At 36.3% G+C, this 22,088-nt stretch overlaps 1 protein-coding gene across 1 annotated transcript; it reads left to right on the top strand.

Annotated features, from left to right (window-relative positions):
* Window positions 1-4,455: 4,455 nt before the first annotated feature.
* On the top strand, window positions 4,456-21,879 carry efcab7 (EF-hand calcium binding domain 7). The gene is made up of 13 exons (XM_030132030.1): window positions 4,456-4,789; window positions 5,702-5,913; window positions 6,365-6,451; window positions 6,974-7,190; window positions 11,543-11,664; window positions 14,170-14,311; window positions 14,726-14,832; window positions 15,435-15,598; window positions 16,517-16,650; window positions 16,754-16,902; window positions 17,990-18,199; window positions 20,864-20,971; window positions 21,721-21,879. Exons 1-13 carry the CDS (start codon window positions 4,660-4,662, stop codon window positions 21,799-21,801), a joined length of 1,863 nt encoding a protein of 620 aa, XP_029987890.1. The 5' UTR covers window positions 4,456-4,659; the 3' UTR covers window positions 21,802-21,879.
* Window positions 21,880-22,088: the final 209 nt, after the last annotated feature.

Genomic DNA, 22,088 nt, shown 5'->3' with positions numbered 1-22,088 from the left:
AATGTGATACAACAAACACATGCCTGCCTTCAGCTGCTCCATCAAGCGCCTCAGTTAAATAAAAGTACTTTAAAGTAGATCTCTTATATTTCAGTTTTTACCCTAAAGTGTAATAAGGGTAGATAAATCAAGTATTGAATATATGAGTGGAAAACAGTCCAATGATCTATAAATCAATCACTTGTGTTTTTCTCAAGAAAACCTCTAAAGTGGCAGCGACATTAGTCAAATCTCTCTATAAACCCCCATTTCATAAATCTTCAGCTCCAAGTTCCACACATAAGCCTGACTCAATACCATATATTATACAATACTTACAGTACTTGACAATGTTAACAGCCAGAACATATAATCTTTCTCATGCCCCCTCTCTCTTGTATTCAGCACATGCAACCAAAGCCTTAAGGCCACAGTTGCACATCTAAGCAAACATTTTACACTGGAAGAGGATCATGCACAAAACCATCAACATCATCTGTCCAGATTTCACGCTCCCAGCAGATATAGGGCAGAACTCTTCAGCAGCTTTGAATAACAGTTTGTTTACTTAAAATGTGTGTCTCAATGCACATAGAGGGCCAATTCTCTCCCACAGCTATCTGCCTTGATATTGTGAAGTCTGTTGTTGTAAGGAGGTTTATGCAAAACTGATAAATTTCACGGATCCACCATGTGACAAAAATGTGACATTCCTGGGGTGTGGATCCACAATGCATCATGTATGTTCAGCTCCCGTACTGGAACTAATTAAAATAATTTCTAACAACCTTATCGGAAAACAAGCTCCACTTGTGACAATAACCTCCATTCATTTTCCACAAGTCACCATTGTATGATTGGATCACAAGAATTGCTTTGCCGGAGGCATAATATGTGCCTAAAATAATTAAATTAATTCTATCCCTAGGAAATCTACTCATTGAGTTGTTTGTGTAGCCATAACAAACTGTTGTTTTTCTGCAAAGGTCGCAGAGCACACGATTGTCTCACCGACTCAAACAAACGGTCATTGATGCTGTTAAAGTTAAATAGCCAAGATGATGCAGGAAGAAGCAAATTAAATAGAGAGGTAATGGAAAATGGGGACGTTCTTGCAAATCAAACAAGCCTTGTGACTGTATTTGTTCTCCTGCTCATGCTTAATCAACCAAACAATTGGGATGAAAAACATTTTTGTTGCTCTTTGAAGGCCTAGAGATAAGGTCACAATCACAACAGTCAGTGTTAGTGAGGAGAACTGTGACCAGAGCATTAATGAGAAACACACGATACGCATAAAAAGTATACAAGCTGTGCATAACTGATGTTAAAAGCCTTTTAATGATCAATATAATTCAATTTAGACTCCATTAGTTACTGATAGGACAAGTACCTTGATTGTGATTTCTGAGATATTTCTTTTCTTTCCAAAGTGCCTCTACTCTGGTTGCTGTAAAGATGAAAATGACATGACAGTTGTTTTAAAAAGTGGGAATGACTGACGTTTGACCTGTCTTTTTCACTCACTGATATTCCACATTGCAGCTCGTACTCACTCAGCTCTCTGTGCCTCTGGAGCTCAGCCCTTAATTCAGCAGGAGAATCAGTGAGGGAATGTTCTTGTTCGCTGCTGCCCTCTGGTGACTAATTAAAATACAGAATCCAAAAGATAATATGGAAACTCCAAAAAACCCAGCACTGACGGAAGGAAATAGGAAGAACAGGAACAAGCTAGCAAAATTGGAAGTATAAAAAAAAAAAAAAGAGACAAATATGACACGGAGCAGGCAGCTATTCTGAAAGATAATGTCATGACAGAAGTGAATATTCAGATTCTAATAAAACCATCATCTTTCAATCACACAGATGTGATGGAAGCAGAGATGTTTCCGCCTATTCTAGAGATTTAAGACCAAAGGAAAAAGTCTCTCACCAAGACTTCATCGAGCTCTTTCCTGGCCTTGATGAATTCATCCACTGATTGTTCCAGTTTGGATCGCAAGTACTCCAGTCTGGTCAAAGCAAAAAGAGAGCAGAAAGAGATGACTGTAACACAACTGTTAATTGTTTACAATAGTGACAAAATATAAACCATTCTTCTTCAAAAATTAAACGTGTCTTCAAATATTCTGTTCAGTTTTAATTTGCGATGCATTTGTAATTATATTCAAATCAATGGATAAAAGATTAAATAAATAAATAAATAAACCTAAGTAACTACAGATAAAGCATTTGTCCATAAGGCCACCTATATTTTATTGTAAACCTGTATCATTTTCCACCTTCCTGCTACAGCACTGGCTCGCTCCCTGTGCACCAATATGACATAACCAAGTGAGTATTATGAATGTACAATAAACCCAGCTCATGTAACATATTAGTGACAGAACTATAAAATTAAAAACTAATGCTTGCTCTGATGGATGGGCCAGACACAAAATGTCAGCCTTGGCTAAGGAAATGGTTCTTGTGTTAAGTGACTCTTATACAACTATTTTTAGTGCTATGTAAATCACTGATAATTTGGCCAATGATGGATTTCCATCATTCTGTGTCTCCTGTCATTAAATTCGGATATGTCATTATGACCATCAGGAAAGTGTGGCAATTGAAATATAGCAACTCATAAAAGGGAGTTCTCTGTAACTCTGTGACTGTGGGCTCTAGGCAGACTTTGGCTTGAAATGTGTTAAGAGTTAGTTGTACCAAAAAAAAAAAAAATGCAATCAATCAATGAGTCAATGGAAAAACACATAAAAAGATATAATCAGAGAGGTTAATACTTACTTTTCCAACTCTGAGTCTGGGACTTCTTCATCTAGGGTGGCAGGTTTGGCTTTGCCTACAATATGTAAGTGTTACATACATAAGTAAATACACACACACACACATGATCTCAGTGGTCCTAAAATATCAATTTCAAGTAAACAAATAAGACCTTCTATACTGAAAAATATAAACAATATGCACAGATGCACTGCATCTTCTGGCAGAAAACTACAACATGTCAAGTCAGAGTAACAGTAAAGATTCTTTAAGCAAAAGAATGAAATAGATTATTAAAATGTCTGTATTTTATTAGTAATTAGAGTAAGATCAGTGAATACAAATACACTTTACAGCAAAACACTGTCCAACACAGTCACACTATACCAGTGGTTCCCAACCTTTTTTGGCTTGTGACCCCATTTTAACATCACAAATTTCTGGTGACCCCAAACATTCAAAACAGAGACTTTTTTTTTTTTTTTTGCCAAAATTAATTTGTTTTTGATCATGTAACAGTTTGCTATACTATGTTGCAGATAAACGTTAATTTTAGATGACATTTAGGCTATATAATGTAAATCTTTATTAGTAAGTTTAATTTTTTTTTATTTTTATTTTTTTACAAATTATTACAAATTTCGGACAACCCCATCTGAATTCCAGGTGACCCCATGTGGGTCTCGACCGCAAGGTTGAAAAACACTGCACTATACTGTGCCTTGCCCAAGTTCAATTAAAGCTTTTAAAGTTAATTATTTCCTGTCTAAAGTACAAGGATGTATAAACTGGTAATGTTCTGGTTAGAAGCCCATGTCCTTAGTGTTATTCTAAACTTGTAGACAACTTTCCTCATAAGTGTATGTATGAAATCCTCGTAAGCCATTCAGTGAAGACAGGGGTATTAATGTAAACCTGCTTTGGACCAGCTGTTAAAGCATAATACAATAACACCTATCACAGAAACAGAAGTGGCCTAAAAGCCTGTGTGGTTTAGTTATACATGTGTTCTGGACTTTGTAACATCTTTCATCACATGTCATCTCTTCAGAAAAGTGTAAGGAGGTGTTTCAACAAACCTGGTTGAGAACGTGTTGCACCTGTGGAGGGTGGGTGGACTTCAGCTGGTACAGGTATTTTGGAAGCTCGTTTCTATTAAAACAACAGCAATGAAACCGAAATAGAAACTATCTGGAAACCAAAGAAAAATCAAACTTATTTACACTGCTGTTTAGACATGTATTTTATTTACTTACACGTTGGGCGTTGTCCATAGTGGTAACTCTTCCAACGCTATAAAATACAAAAATATTTTAAGACATGCGCTGTTCAGTTTAAAAAACGTACTCATGTAGACTGTGAACATTTGTTTTTTGTTCAAAGCTAATCATACCCACGTTGTTTTGCGTTTAAGGTGCAGTTTTCATAGAGGCAGGTTTGCAAAGAATTTATGAAACCGGCGCCTTTGCTACAGCTACACAGTCCGTGTCAAACATGTCCGCGTGTGTGTAAAGTTCCGCTTTACCCTTATCGAATAAATTACACATAAAAATAAAAATAATTTATAATTCAAGCATAGAAATTATTTTATGAATTATGAAAATATTTTATTCCAGAAATTGTGAAATATTTATGTTTTAACCGTTACTGGAACTCTTTACGTTTGTTTCTTCAGTGTTATTTTAGTAAACGTACCGGAGTTTTTGTTTACCTAGCAACAGGCAACGGATAGCAACGCAGTTATCTCTGTCAGCGCTTAAGGATGGGGAAAAACAGTACAACGTGTGATTAAACGTGATTATTATGATCAGACGAAGAGCCGAAGATAAAAGATTTTAGTCCACGTTTGCTGTCAATATTAGCTTCTAAACCTTGGAGTGTCAGCAAGTGTTAAAAGACTGCATTCTTCCAAAGATGTCTTTTCTAGAATCACCGCGTCCATCTGATGAAGAGGAGGCTTTCTACGTGCAATGCAGAGCTGCATACCTTACTGTATTTAGGTCGAGTTTAACAAATATAGCTTCCAAGCAGCAGCTTTGTCGTGGTAAGACCTTATAAAGATCCAATACCAGCTAAGCTAACTAGTTCAGTGGGTGGTACTTTCCAAGTTCAAAACACCAAAACCTGAGGCCAGTAGAATCGATTGTCATAATGATGCTATCTAAAGTCTACCTACACTTAGCCTATGATGTTGTGCTGATGGCGTCATCTAGTTGTACTTGTGCATCCAGTTGTATTTCTTCCCACCCCTTTTCGGCCATGTAAATGAAACTATTGTGCTGTTCTTCTGTCTAAGATTGTCTTGATGGTTGATTTTTGTATTATTATGTATGTTTTACTTGTTCGCATATATGTTAAACTTCATTGCATGTTTGGAATAAATCACTAAAATCAAATCAAAATCAAATCAAATCAAATCTAGTGAAAAACAATATAGACATTGTATGTTTCAACTCTTGAAACACTTCAAACCCACTGTAAATAATATATACATATACATATATTTTTAATAGACCGGACCCACTCACTTTATAAAAACTCCAATTCACACTCTGTACATAATACATTGTAAACCTCAACCCACTGTTTTCTCTGTCTCCAGTGGACTGTTTGTCTATATTGTGTCGAGGTCCACATGTGGTCTGGGTTCATGTCAAAACTGTGTGGCAAGAGCAATGTAAAAACCGAAGCCAAATTCCTTGTATGTGTTCACATACTTGGCCAATAAAGCTGATTCAGATTCTGATTCTGAAAGACTTTAGGGATGAATGATCTTTGGTTGTAACTTTTCAAAGGCTTATTAGATTTCATTTTTCAAACTGAAATGTTAGTAGTCCTCATATAGTTTACGTTTTTCAGTTACGTCTTTGCTGTTAAAAGGTTTAGTAGTAGAGCAGCCAGACGTGAAGCTTTAGGTTTACTTGGCTTGTCTTTCTTTTTCATTCATTCTATTCAGTTCTCCAGCAGGCCGGTAGAAATCCATCTCTCGCAACTCTCAATAAATACTGGACGCCTAGAACATCTAAACTGAACTTCGATGACTTCTGTGAAATTGTCAAGTGTGAGAAGAAGACAGAAGAAAGTGAGCTGATGAGAGCTTTCAGAAAAATGGATGTGAATGGTGATGGGTACATCACACACAGTGAACTGGAGAAGGCTCTGACTACTGTGAGTATCTCAAAGCAGTTCACTTAAAGTTAGATTTTCATCACTTTGGTACTGTTAAATCTGCAAACAGATCTTCATCTTAGAGAACATAATTTCTCACTTTGAACTACCCTGAAATCTTTAAACTACTTCCAATGAATCAATCTCAACATCTACAGATGTAAAATGCAACATAAACACAATGTAGTAGTAATATGAATCCAAAGCCTTTGCGTATCTTAGTAAAACATTAGCAGCAACCATTTAACTATGCAGTGACCACTTTTACTTTTCATATTTACATATATTTTTCTGATTATAAGTACACTTAAATTAAATTAAATTGAGACCTTTACTTGTAGTGAAGTATTTTCATACTGTTATGCTTTTCCATGACAAGTGCTTCGCACAAAACCTAAGGTTCAAATGTGAAACATTGTCATTAAAAAAATAAATATGTTAAATCTTTCAGAGAGGGGAAAAGATGACCACTGAGGAAGTGAATACCATTTTCTCATTAGCTGATGTCAACAAGGATGGCAAACTCGACTATGCAGAGGTATGTTTTACACTCTACAGCTTTGGTGTACTTGTCAGGTTCAAATATGTATCCAATCATTTTAATATCATCTGATCATTATAGACATAACGCAATCAATGCCAACTTCATTAAGTGTCTGCAAACAATTGAAACAATTACTGACATTGATACTGATATTCCTTTGAGAGAAGTGTACCCATATTGGTCAATTTTAGTACCATATTATTGTGGCTTATAGCAAATAAACAAGATGAATTTACAGCAAATCTTGTGTCTTTTTAAAATGTTGCATTGTATATATTTTACACTATATATATTGAATTAACAAATAGGAATTAAAGACACGAAACAGCCCTCAAATTACACTGGTGCAAAAATAAAACAACACTTCAGCTGTCTCAATTTTATCAGAACTTGTCTTGATTTACCTGTCTAATCTTTCCCTCCATTCAGTATTGATGGGTAATAGATGACGCCTCCATTGCCACAAAACAGTGCTCATGTATCATCTCCTTACTACTTGTTTCCTGTTGCTGTCAGTTCTGCAGATTGCTTGTGTCTACAGTACAGCAGTGTCAGATGGCTGCTTTGGAGAGGCTTGAGGGTGATGCCAAACTAAAGAGACAGAACTTTGGCAGCCAGTCATACAGCCCTCCGAAGAGCTCGGTGCCATCATCATCATCAGCACAAACAGTAGCAACTCAACATCAGCCTTCAGAGGCAGCACAGGCAGAATCAGATACTGCCGCCAAGAAAGGTAAAAAAACAAAACAAAAAAAAAACCAGATGATTGCCTTTGTTTTTTATTTTTATTTATTTATTTTACTATTTTTGGTTTCAAAAGCATCTGTAGTGATTTAATAGAAATAAGTTTACTCCACAGGGTGACTGTTGTTCCCCTTAGAGATAGGGTGAGGAGTTCAGCCACCCAGGAAGGGCCTAGAGTACAGCCACTGCTCCTCCACATTGAGTCGAGCCAGCTGATGTGGTTTGGGCATCTGGTCAGGATGCCTCCGGGCTGCCTCCCTGGTGAGGCATTTTGGGTATGTCCGACTGGGACAGACCCAGGACACGCTGGAGGGTCAAAACACAGTAATGTCCCATCAGAGAGTGAACTTAAATTGATTGCCATTCCAAAATTTATTTCAGTATAAAGTAGCTCCTTGTTTTGGATAATCCCTTATGGTCCAACTAAAGCAAAAATGAATTTAAAAGTAAAAATGTGGGTCATTTAGCAACACTAATCTGTCTAAAATGTCCCGTCAGAGAGATTTCGAATACCGTGTTTTGATCCTGGAGGGACAATATCGCTTGGGTGGCTTGGGGATGTCCCCAGGAGGAGCTAGGGGGTGGGGAGAGGGATGGATGGATGGATGGATGAAAAGACTTAAATGGCCATGTCATGTTGGTGTTTGTCTCTAAAACCATCCACCCAAAGTCTGTGTTCTCTGTAGTAAGTTCCCACTTTTAGATGCTCAGCCACACACACACACACACACACACACACCGATTGCCCCAATACGCCTCACCGATTAGTTTTGATGAATAAATAATAGCTTTGTTATTGATCGATTTTTCACTCCCCAGTGACAAATCACCTCATTAAGACAGTCCATACATCATAATAGCCACACAATTAGAGCATCTTGTTTGGAGGGAGGAGACTGTAAAGTGTTGAGATTCAGGTAATCATTTCTGCCATTAAGAGATTGACAAAAGATCTGTCTCCGTTGATGAAAAATGGTCGCCACGTTCTACATTTCATACCTTAAACAAGCAAGAACTCGAATCACGTCCAGCTTCAGCCTTCTACTCTCAGTGAGAATGAACCAACACAGCTGTTTATCTATAAAACTGACAGCAGGAATATACTTCACCCCTGTTCAGTCACTAATCTTTTTGAAAGTGGATTTGAAAATCTGCTTATAAACCTCAATAAAAGCAGCATTTTGGAGAGAGGCAGAGAAGAACAAAGATCCTGGATGGGTGAGCCAGGGACAGGCAACAGTGGGAAGATAGATGGGGTTGATTTAAGTGGTCAGTTCATGTTCATGTTATTGATTCGGAGGATTCCACCACTTCTCGCTGGGGAGATGATGAGGGATTAGAAGGTGTTCGGGAGGAGGGCCCAGTCGACCACCACTGCAAAAACAAATGAGTTCCCACATAGTAGTCGGGATTATCACATTATTTGCCTCACCCACGTATTGATTTATACCCAGTACATTTTAACAAGGACCTGACACGAGATGCTACATGATGGCACATGTTGAATGGGTTGTTCTTGGAGCTAAAAAACAATTTTGACTGCTCATTTGGTCTGTCATTTGTCATATAACACAGTACTTCCAAATAATCTATATTCCTTCATATCACAAGGGTCTTTTTAATGCTGTAATATGTAACTTTTACACATTTAAATACACTAAATCAACGGGGCCTGTGTTATATATTTTGCTGACATGTACACTTACATCATATCTTTCCAACAATATTCAAATTCAGAGAAATGTGCGATGTTATTCAGTGTCACATCCTGTTTCATATCATCATCTGTTAATGGCATCGCATCCCCTCATTAGGCTGAAATGACATACAGATAATATACAATACTGTGCAAAATTCTTAGGCCACCTTTAGCTTTGTTGTTTCTGCAAAGTTGAAATGAGCATGCATACACTGGAAAAAATCTAAATCTTACCAAGTGTATTTTTCTCATTTCTAGTCAAAATATAACTTTTCAGTGAGATATAAGAACTTTTTTTTAGACAACAGATCTTGAAAATCTTATTTCAAGAAATCTTACCAAGATAATTTTCACTTGTTCCATTGGCAGATTTTTTTGCTTAATTCAAGATTTTCTTTGCTTAATTTAAGAAAAAAAAATTTGCCAGTGGAACAAGTGAAAATTATCTTGGTAAGATTTCTTGAAATAAGATTTTCAAGATCTATTGTCTAAAAATAAGTTCTTATATCTCACTGAAAAGTTACTCTTTAGGTGATTATGTCTTATTTTAAGTCCTACTTGTTCTGCTGGCAGATTTATTTTTCTTGAATTAAGCAAAGGAAATCTTGAATTAAGCAAAAAAATCTGCCAGCGGAACAAGTGAAAATTATCTCGGTAAGATTTCTTGAAATAAGATTTTCAAGATCTGTTGTCTAAAAATCAGTTCTTATATCTCACTGAAAAGTTACTCTTTAGGTGATTATGTCTTATTTTAAGTGTAATGAGATATTTTGACTAGAAATTAGAAAAACACACTTTGTAAGATTTAGATTTTTGCAGTGTATTTATTTCTCCGTGTCTTTTCAACAGATACAACAGGAAAACACAGGAGATATGTGCACAGCCTTAAACGATGCACAAAAAACTGAACTAAATGTGTTGTGAAGATTAATGTCACTTTTTGGTGGGATGCCTGATTCCATGACAAGAAGCAGCACAAACAATTACAAACATGTGGCATGAGCTGAATGAAACCTGGTATAAAACATGAGAAAATGAACACAATAAAACTCATATTGTCTGAACAAAAGGTTTAAAGACATGCAAAGGGGTGTCCCACTAAAAACTACTACTTTGTATCACTTCTATAGAAGCTGTTTGGTTTAAAGGAGTGATATTTGGCTTTTTTAAATGGAATTATGCATTTTAAAACATTTCCCTGTGGTCTACATGAACTGTAAATGCTATGTTTGGGTCTGAATTCTTCATTAATTCAACTCCATAGGTCCTTCTTCAACCCTATTTCTGAGTAATGACACCAGAAAGGTTGTTTTGAGCGCTGGCCCTTTAAATGCAAATGAGCCACTTCACGCCCAACCTCCTCCAGGCTGTTGACTGTGTTTTCTGTCCCATTCAGCCACTTGTGTTCGTTAATACAACCAATAACTGAACATTTTAGGTAATCAGCTTGAAGTTTGGACATATTTTCAGTTTTTACTACAACCGCTGCTGCTGACAATTATGTCGTATTCAGAGAAATTTCCAGCGGAAGTCTTGACCTTATATGTGCAAATGTCGTGACATAACTAGTTATAAAATGTAACAAATTAAACAGGAATTGAAACGTGTTGTAGAAATCCAATTGATTTTTGCCAAAATGAATATAAAGATAGCTTTGCAGCACCTGGAGGGTTCAAATTCAACCTTTTATTTATCCAAATACACAAATAAATGTACCAAAGACTAATAAAAGTGGGTTTAGCAAAATATGACCCCTTTAAGAGACTCCTGGTGCCAGAAATTGGAAATATGGTTGTAAATAGTTGAATTCTATGTAATTTGTTGTTTTTTCTGCAGCTTTTTGGGGAACCAAAAAAAAATGTAAGAAAGAAATGAATTCACTATCTCTGTGTATTTGGTCTGAATTTGTAAAATCTCTACTTTCCTTGAGTTTTCTCATACTAAGCTTTCAATAAAAACTCACATTATTACATTTTTTTAGACAACAATTCAGTAAATCTTTCAAACAGCACTTATAATTTGATCCTGTAGATTAAAATCCCACCATCGCTACAAAATAGATCCATGACAAATACCATGACACTGAGTCTCTTTATTTCTTTGCTCTGGTAATTTGCTTGTAAATCCTATCACATTACTTTGCATCTTGATTTTCCAGGCTTGAAAACAATCAGACCCCTCATTAATGAATTGACATTTTCTGGCTTCAATTAGTGCTCAAGGAAAAAAAGTTGTGTGAAATAATAGATTTGAAAGGCTGCCGTTATGCCATTTGTAATTTAAAAGGCCGCCGTAATTAATTAAAGGGGGTTGAGCTTGAGATACACGATCGCAGAACCTAAATGTAGCTATTTTCACTTGAACTTGGAAATGGACTTCTGAGAAGATAAATTGCAGTGTCAATTATACTGTGCGCCTCATCTTTCTTTTCAAACTGTTTACTGTTTGAAGAGGAGGGTTGTACTTCATCTGCCGGTCAGTCCATGCCGCTGTTTCTTTGATTGTTATCTATTAATTTATGTTGAGCAGAATTATCACCTATGGCTCCTTTCTCATTTATTACCTGTGCATGTCTCTGTTAATAAGACATCCTACGCTTACGCCTGTTGTGTGACTGTTGTGTGTTTGTGTTTTTATCTCAGAGAGCCGATCATCCTCCCGTCCATCTTCAGCTCGCAGCCGGCGGTCATCTCTGTCTAATGCAATCACTATGACATCCAGCAGCTCCAAGAACGCCAAAATACTAGAGCCAGCAAATTTACAGGTAACCTCCTCTAACAACAGTTTAAGTCACATGTTTTAGAACTGTCTATGTTATGGTCTATGGATTTTTACATTTTTTGCTCTTATGTTGAAGGCAACATAACACTCAGCTTCAGACTAAACAGAACTGGTAACATTTTAAAAACAATAATCAATTGTTCGGTCTGTTTCTGAAATACCAATATTTATGGCATATTATTAAAATCAGAAATTGCAGATTCATTGAAACAGTTCATCCTTTCTATACTACTTCTGTTGCATGATTGAGTCCTTTTTTGGTCGCAACACCAAGATCGATGTTTTGAGGGTTTTTTTCAGGGATATTTTATATTATTTTTACTTCTCCTTTGCTATCGCATAGGTGTTACATCGATGAACCCTGTGCTGTACTGACTGTTGTTTCATGACCAAAAATAAGCAAACAAAGAAACAAATTTACCGGACCGTACATTCTTATTTTCATCCATAAATAACATAAAATTAAAAGGCTAAAGTGAATGGGCCTCTGTAAAACAGCCCATGCTATCATGAAGCTCGCAGGTCCCAGTTTAACTGTCACCCAGTGCTTTTGATGGGCGAATTTAGCCCTGGGTGGATAGATATACACTATATCGATCCAATGCTCTTTGTTTTCACTCTTTTTGGCTTAACCTCAGCTGGTTTGCTTTACAGCAAAAGAAAGGTAAATAAATAAATAAAAATAACAGCCCCATCTCTCAGGTCCAGGCACAATGTTGAGATTGGAAAGGGCCAGACATCATCGCTGTAAAGGAATGTGTGTCCAGAGATTACCTTTGAGGGAAGTTCTACTCGCTATATTGGCTGCTATATTGCCACAGGCTGATAATTGGGAGGCGGTGGGTGGGTGGAGGCTAGATTGTGGTGTTGTAGCTGTATGAATGTGTACGTGTGCATCTGTGTGCATCTGTTTTTCATGTGTGCAAATATATGACTATGAACAAAAAGAAAGGCATCATAGGATTAGTTAGTCTTAGGAATTGACCCTACATTAGCTTAGAATTTTTTATTTTTGTTTTAAAAGAGGAGGGAGGGTTAAGGTGTTTTTTTTTCTTATTTGTGTGTGTGTGTGTATCTGTGTGTGTTTGCATGTACGTGTAGCTTGGTTTGTGGCTGGTCTGGTGTCTTGCGACACTCTGCGTAGCTGTAAATCAGAGCAGTGGCCGGAGTGGGTGACAGTGCCAGTATTAGTCTGCGGGCTGACCCTCTCTCTATGGGGACATTAATTCTGATGTCTTTACGCAGTATACAGGTGCCCATGGCAATTTTGCTCATTTAATATTGTCTGGACAAACCACTGAAGTGTTATGGTTTGATCTTTTATGCCTCTCACAGCCCAAGATAAATACTTTGAGAAAATGGCTTTTCTCTAAAGGAGTGACATACTCCGTCTTTATGGTACTTTCTTTGTTTAACTTGGTGATTTATTTGTCCACTAAAAGGATATATAGCCTATTTCAGACTTTCTTTCCCCTCTTTGCCCTTTTACTGTACGTCCACACCAACTGTGTTTTCTTTTAATGTGTCTCCAATGAGAAGAATGAAAACTTCCATGTTTTGATGTTCCTGTTCAATTTCAAATTATTACCTCATTTCAGTTGTGCAAGTAGACGAAGGAACAACAGGATTTCACAATGAGAGAAATATTAGGCTTCATAAATATTTCCAAAGTAGCCTCTTGATAGTTTTGAATGACCACTGGCCCAAGATTGAAAAGTCTGTATTTATCAAAGTTAAATGGACTCCACTTTGCCATATCAGGTCCTGCTGGGAGTTTTACTTCAGCCCTCAGCTGAACTGTAGCATAACACTCCTGCCCTCTTCTGGAACAGCAGAGTACAACAGCTGTTTACATGCTGCTGAGCTGACATAAACTGCAATAATGAAAATGCCCCTGAAGGTTGAACTGGTAATTATCACAATGGCAGTTTCTGTTAATCAAGCTCTCAGCTTCACTGTTATGATTGACTGCTCTATTCACTTTATCACACCAAAATACACTTCCCCTGTCACAAGATCAATCCCCCTTTTAATAGGAACTGCAAATTAGTTGTGTTTTCTGTTGAATGAATGAACATACATTTTCTCGTCAAGCAGTGTGTTTGTGTTTTGTCCCGAACTAAGCAAGAATAGAACATACCAGAGTACACGCAGAGATGTGCTTTATTTACTTATATAGTAGATGGTGTGTTCTGTTTGATTCTATTGCAGTTCACTTGTCAACACATAAAAAGCCTCTCAATGCATCTCAAAATAGATCTTTCTAGATTTTTCTGTTACCACACATGACTACTTTTTCAGCAATTAACAAACAGTCCAATAAATCTGAGCTCTTTTATTTAGGAAGATTTCAACAATATGTATTAAGTCTACAAAGCAAAAACAGGGTCATCGTCTGATAATCCTTAGGAGTCATGATTTGTCATCAGCTACACTGTAGTGGAAATATGAATGTGGTGTGATGTCAGTTTTGTGGTTACTGTTGCAGGAGTGGCAGCACAGTTACATGAAAGGTTGTTTCTTCTTGGAAGATGATGGGAGTATCTGCTCTCTGCAATACCAGCTCCACGTTCCCCAAACAACCACAGTCTACCTGACCATCCAACCCCTCAGCCCCAGCCACAGACCAGGTATTGGTTGCCATGGGGACTGGTCTGGTTTTTGGTTTAACTGTCGTGTTTGCCTTTTGTACTTTATACAGTATTTGGTGCTCTACTGCTGTGTGTTTGTTGTACTTTTGGTGTATTTATTTTTTTATACTTTATTTGTATTAAATGCAACACAGAAACTTGGAGTCACTGGTTGAACACAAAATATTTAAATGACAAACAGTAGTAATTATGCATTGTTTTGTTTATAGTCCAGCCATTTTATCCAGCACTTTATGAAGATATGTTCCTTGAGCTGTAGGTAATAAGTCAGTCTTTCCATAGAGTAGATTTCTTCTATTATAGCTAGCCACTGATCCTCACGGGGTGCATCAGTTTTGAGGCTTGTGGTGTATTTTTAATAAAACATGTAGCTTATGTTGTGTTCTTTTTCAGACAAGTCTTCTACGATGACAGTGGATACAGCTCTTTTTGTTATGTCAGTTGGGGAAAACAAAGAAGACTGCACTTTTGTGTGTTTCACTGAATCAAAAGATCAAGAGGTACGTGTATGTGAGTGTGGGTTACAGAATATAGAATTTACTTCTACATAATTTCTTTAGGCGCTTGTCTATCTTAAGTTTTTTTTTTGTTTGTTTGTTTTTTGTGTGTTTTACACAGGGTTTACGCAGGTCATTAAAAAGCATTAAAAGTCATTAAATAGACTTTGCGAAAATTAAGGCCTTAAATGGCATTAAAAAGCATTAAATTCAATCTCCAGAGGCATTAAAAATTAAATACACTTGATAGAAAAAAAACACTATTATTCACAATTTATTTTGATTATATAAACGTTTAATAATTTTGATCGGAAGTGCAGTATAGTGTGATGATTGACAGGTGGAACCCTTTAATTAGCTATTGTTTACAGCAGGTGCACGAAGTCACAACACCGGATGCATGGAAGCTTAAATTTGTTTAAAGTGGCACTAAACAGGGCATTAAAAGATATTAAATTAGATTTTCTGATACCTGCAGAAACCCAGTTGTAGTCGCACCAACTAAAAGAAATACCAAGACTTACTGATGAGGTGAAGTTGAATCTGAAACGTACTGATTTTCTCCGGGTTGTTTTTTATTTCCCCCTTCTTGGTTATTTTTACAGAAGTACGTTTGGAAAGGTGAATTGAATGCTGGCACCTACTACCTCCTTCCCTTCACCAGTGGCTGCAGATTAAAGAAAAGGAGCAGAAAGAGCCCTGGTAATAAACCTGTAGAGCTGGTCTATAGGACTGACACTGGAGAACTAGACCTCACCAGGGAGCTCAGGTTCGTGTGTCTGCATCTACATCTATGGGAGAATTACCCTAGAACTAGATGCACTTATATATTTGTGTAAGTTTAGCATCACCTACTGTCCTCTTAACTTATCTAGTTGATCTCAGTTTTCAACCATAATTTATTTGACCAACCTTGGTTAATATCTATTAAATCGATGTTCTATGCCAGTGGTTCTCAAACTTTTTTACAGTGGAGTACCCCCTGAAATATACTTTTTTTTTTAGCCAAGTACCTCCAACTTTCGCTCCAGCATTTTTGATTGAAAAAAATTTTGCAAAATCTGTTCCTGTGCCAAAGGTGTCTGTTTATATCTTCAAAACTGTGCAAACAAGAAATATATATTTAACGGTAATATATTAAAAAAAAAAAACACACATTTTTTAAAGTAAATTTTGTGCATGAAATATAAACTGAAGAGTGTCCTCTTTTATTGATAAGAAAAATGAATAAATTGGTCATTAATTAATAAATGAACCTTTCATCAACAAAAAATAATGACTTAGCTACTCTAATAAACTAATTTTGAATCGTGTCAAATAGAAATGCTCTTAAAATGTAACCAAAGCTTAAACAAGATGATTGACAATAAAACTATTATGTGAATGTATTTATTGTGTTTTATATTTCAGTGCTAATTCGCATTATTTATTTTGTATTCAGTACATGATGTCTTATTTAATGTATTTTTCCAAAGCAATTTCAAATACCCCCTGGGGGTACGCGTCCCCCCCCACTTTGGGAACCCCTGTTCTATGCTAAAGTATAAAATATCAATGTGTTGACCAGTACATACCCACAATCTATACATTTTTAATATATAATAAAAAAATAAACATATCTGGATCTAGACCTGTATAGTATGAAACGCTTTAATATTTGACATGTATTACCTCCTGTCGGCCACAGGGAGGTGCTATCTGACATCTTTGAAGTGATAGATCTAGACGGAAACAATTTGCTCAGTCTGGAGGAGTACAATTTCTTTGAGCTGAGGACCAGCGGTGAAAAATGTGACAAGGAAGCCTGGGCAGTCTGCAAAGGTAGCCGTCATATTTCTTTTTCGCAAAATGAACATAACCTGACCTGTGTAGTGGTTTGTGTTAGAGTACATCATGGATCGCACTATTGTTTTCATGGCTATAGAAAACTTTGATATGAGGAAGAATCAGCTGACGCAACAGGGCTTCATGGAGCTGAACCTGATGGAGGCCACGGAGAAAGATGGGGACCCTGCAGACTTGTGGGTCACCCTGGAGGCCATGGGCTACAACCGGATGCTGGAGCTTGTAGAGGTGGAAACACATCTCAGAAATTTAGTTCTCGAGTCATGTTTTATCTTCTAGTTTTCTGACTAATTCTGCACAGTTTGCCGCATGCACACAATTGTGGAAGAAGGAATAACATGAATGACATTGTTTGCAGCTCCACTGAAAAGACACTAACTGTAACTAACCCTGTAAAGCACAGGTGCCGAACATGCAGTCCAGGAGCCAAATCTGGCCCGCCAAAGGTTCCATTCCAGCCCGCGGGATGAAAGTGCAAAAATTAACATGAACAGTCCAGGTTGTCAAAATCATTTGGTTCAGGTTCCACTTACAGACCAAAGTGATCTACAGTAAAAATAACAACACAATAACCCATAAATAATGACAACTACAAATGTTCTTTGTGGAAAATTATGTGGAAAAAAATTTAAGTGAAAAAAAATAACATTGCACTGTGAAAATATTTACATTTATAAAACTATTCTTTCACAATAAAATGCAAATAAATACATAAATAAAAACAAAGATGAACAACCCGAAATGTGCAATTTGAACAATATTCTGCCTGTTACTAAATATTTTGTGCATTTATGGATCCACTGTGATCTGTAGTTGTGTTGATAATAAGAGATGTAATATTGTAGTAATTGTTCAAATTTTAGTTCAAAACTCCAACATTTTAACAATATTATGCCTGTTACCAAATGTTTATGTAACATTGTGTGTAATGTACATGTATAAATAATAAGTCGAGGCATAATATTGTTGAAATTGCACTATTTTTTCAAATGAAATTTCTGTTTTCTCAGGTTATTCACATCTTTTTTGTAAACTGTAAATGTTTTCATAATGTAATTGGGGATTTTTTTGTACTAAAACAAAAAGGAAAAACTTGGAGTTGTCATTATTTATAGGTTATTAAGTCATTATTTTACTGGTTTGGCCCTCTTGAGATGAAATTGGGCTAAAAATGGCCCCTGAGCCAAAATGAGTTTGACACCCCTGCTGTAAAGTAATTGTAACGGAGTAAAAAGTGCAGTATTTGCCACAAATAAACCAAAGGTACTTAAGCACAATAACTAATTAGTATCTCCTATACCTCCCACTCCATCAGGCTTGTCCATTCCAGATAGATGTACACTGTGAAAACACTCAGCCGTCAATCCTGCCACTCAATCTGGACTCAGGGCCCAAACTTCTGAACCAGGCAGTCCAGAAGTCTATCACAACCAGGACGGGCGCCAAAGCACTGAGAGGACAAGACAATATCTTCATCTACACCTACAAAGGAGAACACAGGATCTCCTCACTCATAGCCAACAAGGTATAGTAGACAGTTACTACTGACACAGTTACAAAATCACACTATTAAAACACAAGCAAAAGACGAATAAAAACAGAAAAGGTTAAATTTACAAGTAGATTACAAAAAACAAGTGCATGTTGTCGAGTTGTGGACTTCCAAATGCATTTTTTTTGTATACATCTAAACTTTCCTAATCAAGTTGGAGCAATTTATTGGCTGAAATTATGATGAATTCTGCAGAGTATTCGGACTTTTACACATTTGTTATAAATCCTCTGAATGTGTAAACAGGACATACATTATGTGTTTCCACTGGCCAGGTGAGAAACTCCATTTTACCTCACGTTTTAAAGAATATGGGCCGGATTAATGGTTCAGAGTTTATGGAACATTTTTGAGAGAAAACATCCTAGCCACAGTTGATGTTCTCGCCTTGGAGGGTTAAAGGACTATTACCCAAATTACACTGTAACAGTATTTGTTAACTGTATTGAAGACAACATTTAACCCTTTATAGGGCACTCATAGAAATAGAAATATTGTCACTGCAAAAATCAAAATCTTACCAAGTATATTTTTCTCATTTCTAGTCAAAATATCTCATCACACTTAAAATAAGACATAATCACCGAAAGAGTAACTTGTAAGTGAGATATGAGAACTTATTTTTAGCCAATAGATCTTGAAAATCTTATTTCAAGAAATCTTACCAACATAATTTTCACTTGTTCCAGTGGCAGATTTTTTTTGCTTAATTCAAGATTTTTTTTGCTTGAATTAAAATAAATAAATAAAATAATAAAATAAGCAAAAAAATGAACAAAAAAACAATAAAATGAGTAAAAATGAACAAAATGAGTAAAAAATAAGGTGATTTAAGTTTTGGGTTTTTTTTTAGCTTGAATTAAGCAAAAAAGTCTCGAATTAAGCAAAAAAAAATCTGCCAATAGAACAAGTGAAAATTATCTTGGTAAAATTTCTTGAAATAAGTTTTTCAAGATCTATTGTCTAAAAATAAATTCTTATATCTCACTGACTCACAAAAATCTTCCAAAAGTTACTCTTCAGGTGATTATGTCTTATTTTAAGTGTGATGAGATGTTTTAACTTGAAATGAGAAAAATACGCTGGGTAAGATTTGGATTTTTGCAATGCTGAAATTCAGAATTTCAACCTTAGTGTGTTATTGGAGGACATAACAAGACTATATTAAAATTTTCACAATTTTTTATTGTCATGAGAAAATCAAGATCAATGAAGTTACCGTTTTAGGCTTCTTACCCGTAAGTAAATATAAAAAATACAAGACAAACACATGTAAGGTGAAAGGAACCTGTACACGTTACCTGTACCTATTACAACATCACTATTATAACATTAGACCAACATAAGTGCTTATCCAGATACTTGTCCACATCCACATTATCCCTTTGAACATCATTCCTTACATTAGTACCATTACTTCATGGTGCCTAACAAAGCAGGTACACTCACTGTTCATGCAGAGGTGGACCTTACAGACCCTGTAGACCACACTGGACCTCAGATTGTTGACCCACTGTCCTCACTGGAACTGTTACTGTCACTGACTTGTAATGTGTGCAGAAATTACCAAAAATAGTCACTTGCCCGATAAAGGGTTAAAGGCCTTTTTATAGACATTCTATAGTCTCCTAATGTTCTAAAGCTGCTAGGAGGGCCCATTCACACTCGCTTGTAATTGATATGCAGCTACCGTATCCACCTTCACAGCAACAGGAGCTACTCTAAAAGAATGACCCAATGATACAAAGGACCTGAACAGAGGAAATTCGCCCAGTCATACCAAGTTACTCTTAGTCATGAAAGTATCATGGTTACTTACAGTTGTGTCTGAGTGTAGCAGTGTTTAGATAGAAAAGTGGATAGAAAATATGTAGCCTTCTTTAAAGTAGCGGATTTAGTTTCTGTTTAGTTTTAGTGTTTTTGGAAAGTTAAAACGCATAAATTCCCTTTTTCGCAGAAGATTTATCTAGAAATTTAAAAAAGTATAACCGTATTAAGCCTGTATTATAGACAATAACCGCCTATGTATCATTTATTAAGAATTAATATTAGTTAATCATTAACTGTAAATAGTGTTTTTTTTTAGTTCTAAAACGTACCAATGATTTACTCTACCTAAAGTGAAAACAAATAAAATGAAACGTGCTGTGATGTATAGAGCCATGGTCATATGGAATGCTCTGCCAGGACGAATCATTGAAGAAAATAACAAATACAAATTCAAACAATTACTGAAAGGGTATTTATTTGCAAAACAATGCTCAGTGTCTGCTAATGTTTAGTTGATTGACATTACATTGATATGTAACTGTGAAATATATCTTACCATTTACAAAGTATGCTTAAAAACTACTTTTTGGGAGGTACCGTTAACTGAAGTAGGCCCTGTATAACATGTTTGTTGTTTTTGTTTTGTAATGGTGATGAATGTTTTTGTTGTTGTTTGTGTTGTTTTGTTTGATTTTGTGTGGGGGTGTTTTTGGTGGTTTGTATATTACAGTGTAAAGACAATTGTGATGGGTGTGGACTCCAGGAAGAGTAGGGATGGCCGAAGCCAAAGCTAATGGAGATCCAAATAAATGAAATGAAATGAATTTTCTCTTTGTCAGTCCTGTGACTAGTGCCTTTGTGTTGCAGTCCAACCACAAAGTGATGGTTCATGTCAACAATGAGCAGAACAAGAACTGCTGCAACAGTCGAGGCATGAATGTGTTTGCTGTGGAGGTTCCAGCCCGGACCAAGATGGTATGAAGTCTAATTATTACCCCACCGCCGAAGGGGAGGCAAGGGGTATTGTGTGTGTGTGTTTGTTTGTTTGTTTGTTTGTTAACACTCTAGCAGCAAAACTATTGCTTCAGTTCATACCAAATTGGGTTTATAGATTGCCAGTGACCTAGAATAAATCTGATTACATTTTTGGAACAGTAGGTCAAAGTTCAAATTTTTTATGAATTTTTAGAATCTTTTTTTTTTTTCTCATTTACTTATAATGGGTGAAATTTCACATGTCTGTAGCAGCAAAACTATTGGTTGAATTCTTACCAAATTTGGTTTATAGATTGCCACTGACCCAGAATAGATGTGGTTACACTTTGGGAAAAGTACTTCAAAGTTCCAATTTTTTATGAATTTTCAATTTTTTTTTCTTCTCCCATTTACGTAAGTTGGGTGAAATTTCAAATGTCTATAAAAACACCAATTTTGTTTCAATTTACTTCAGTCTTGGCACATATATAGAGGCAGTTGATATTCTGACATCAGCACATGCATAGACATGATGACATCAGCTGGGCCGATGCCAAAATAAGCTTCAATACGTGTGAGGGGCGGGGTTTGTTGTGCCTGGAACCACTTGTTACATAAGTAAATCTTATAGTTAAATCTAAAGTTTTTATTTGCAATCACAACAACAGTTTGAGTGGGTGATTGATATGATTGAATGGAATGTAATGTGTCTTTTTAGTGCTAATACACAGATGTTTGCTGTCCTCCAGGTTTGCCAACACATTCTGTCCATTAATGAGAAACAGGACTGGACTTACAACTGTGTGGAGACCATTCTACCCAGCATGTAAAGATGGAAAGCCATTAAGAACTCTAAAGCTGTTTTGTGTTTGTGATGACATTCTGTGAAATAAACAAGCCTTACTACAGTTTTGTTCACGTCTAATTGTAACAGACAGACAGACAGAGGTGTGTTCTGAAAAGCTTGTAGTGTGTGATATTCTGGGACTGGGATCACGACCTTAGGACCTAATGACAGAAACCTCATCAATCTCATCTGCCGGAATATTATTAGAGGCTTTATCACCAGTGTAACGGTGACAGTTGTTTTTTAGTCAAATGTGCCTTTAAATGCATT

The sequence above is a fragment of the Sphaeramia orbicularis genome, chromosome 4 (assembly GCF_902148855.1).
Source record: "Sphaeramia orbicularis chromosome 4, fSphaOr1.1, whole genome shotgun sequence".
NCBI lineage: Eukaryota > Metazoa > Chordata > Actinopteri > Kurtiformes > Apogonidae > Sphaeramia > Sphaeramia orbicularis.
Note: the sequence above shows the minus strand (reverse complement) of the source record. Positions and strands in the feature narration are given on the sequence as shown.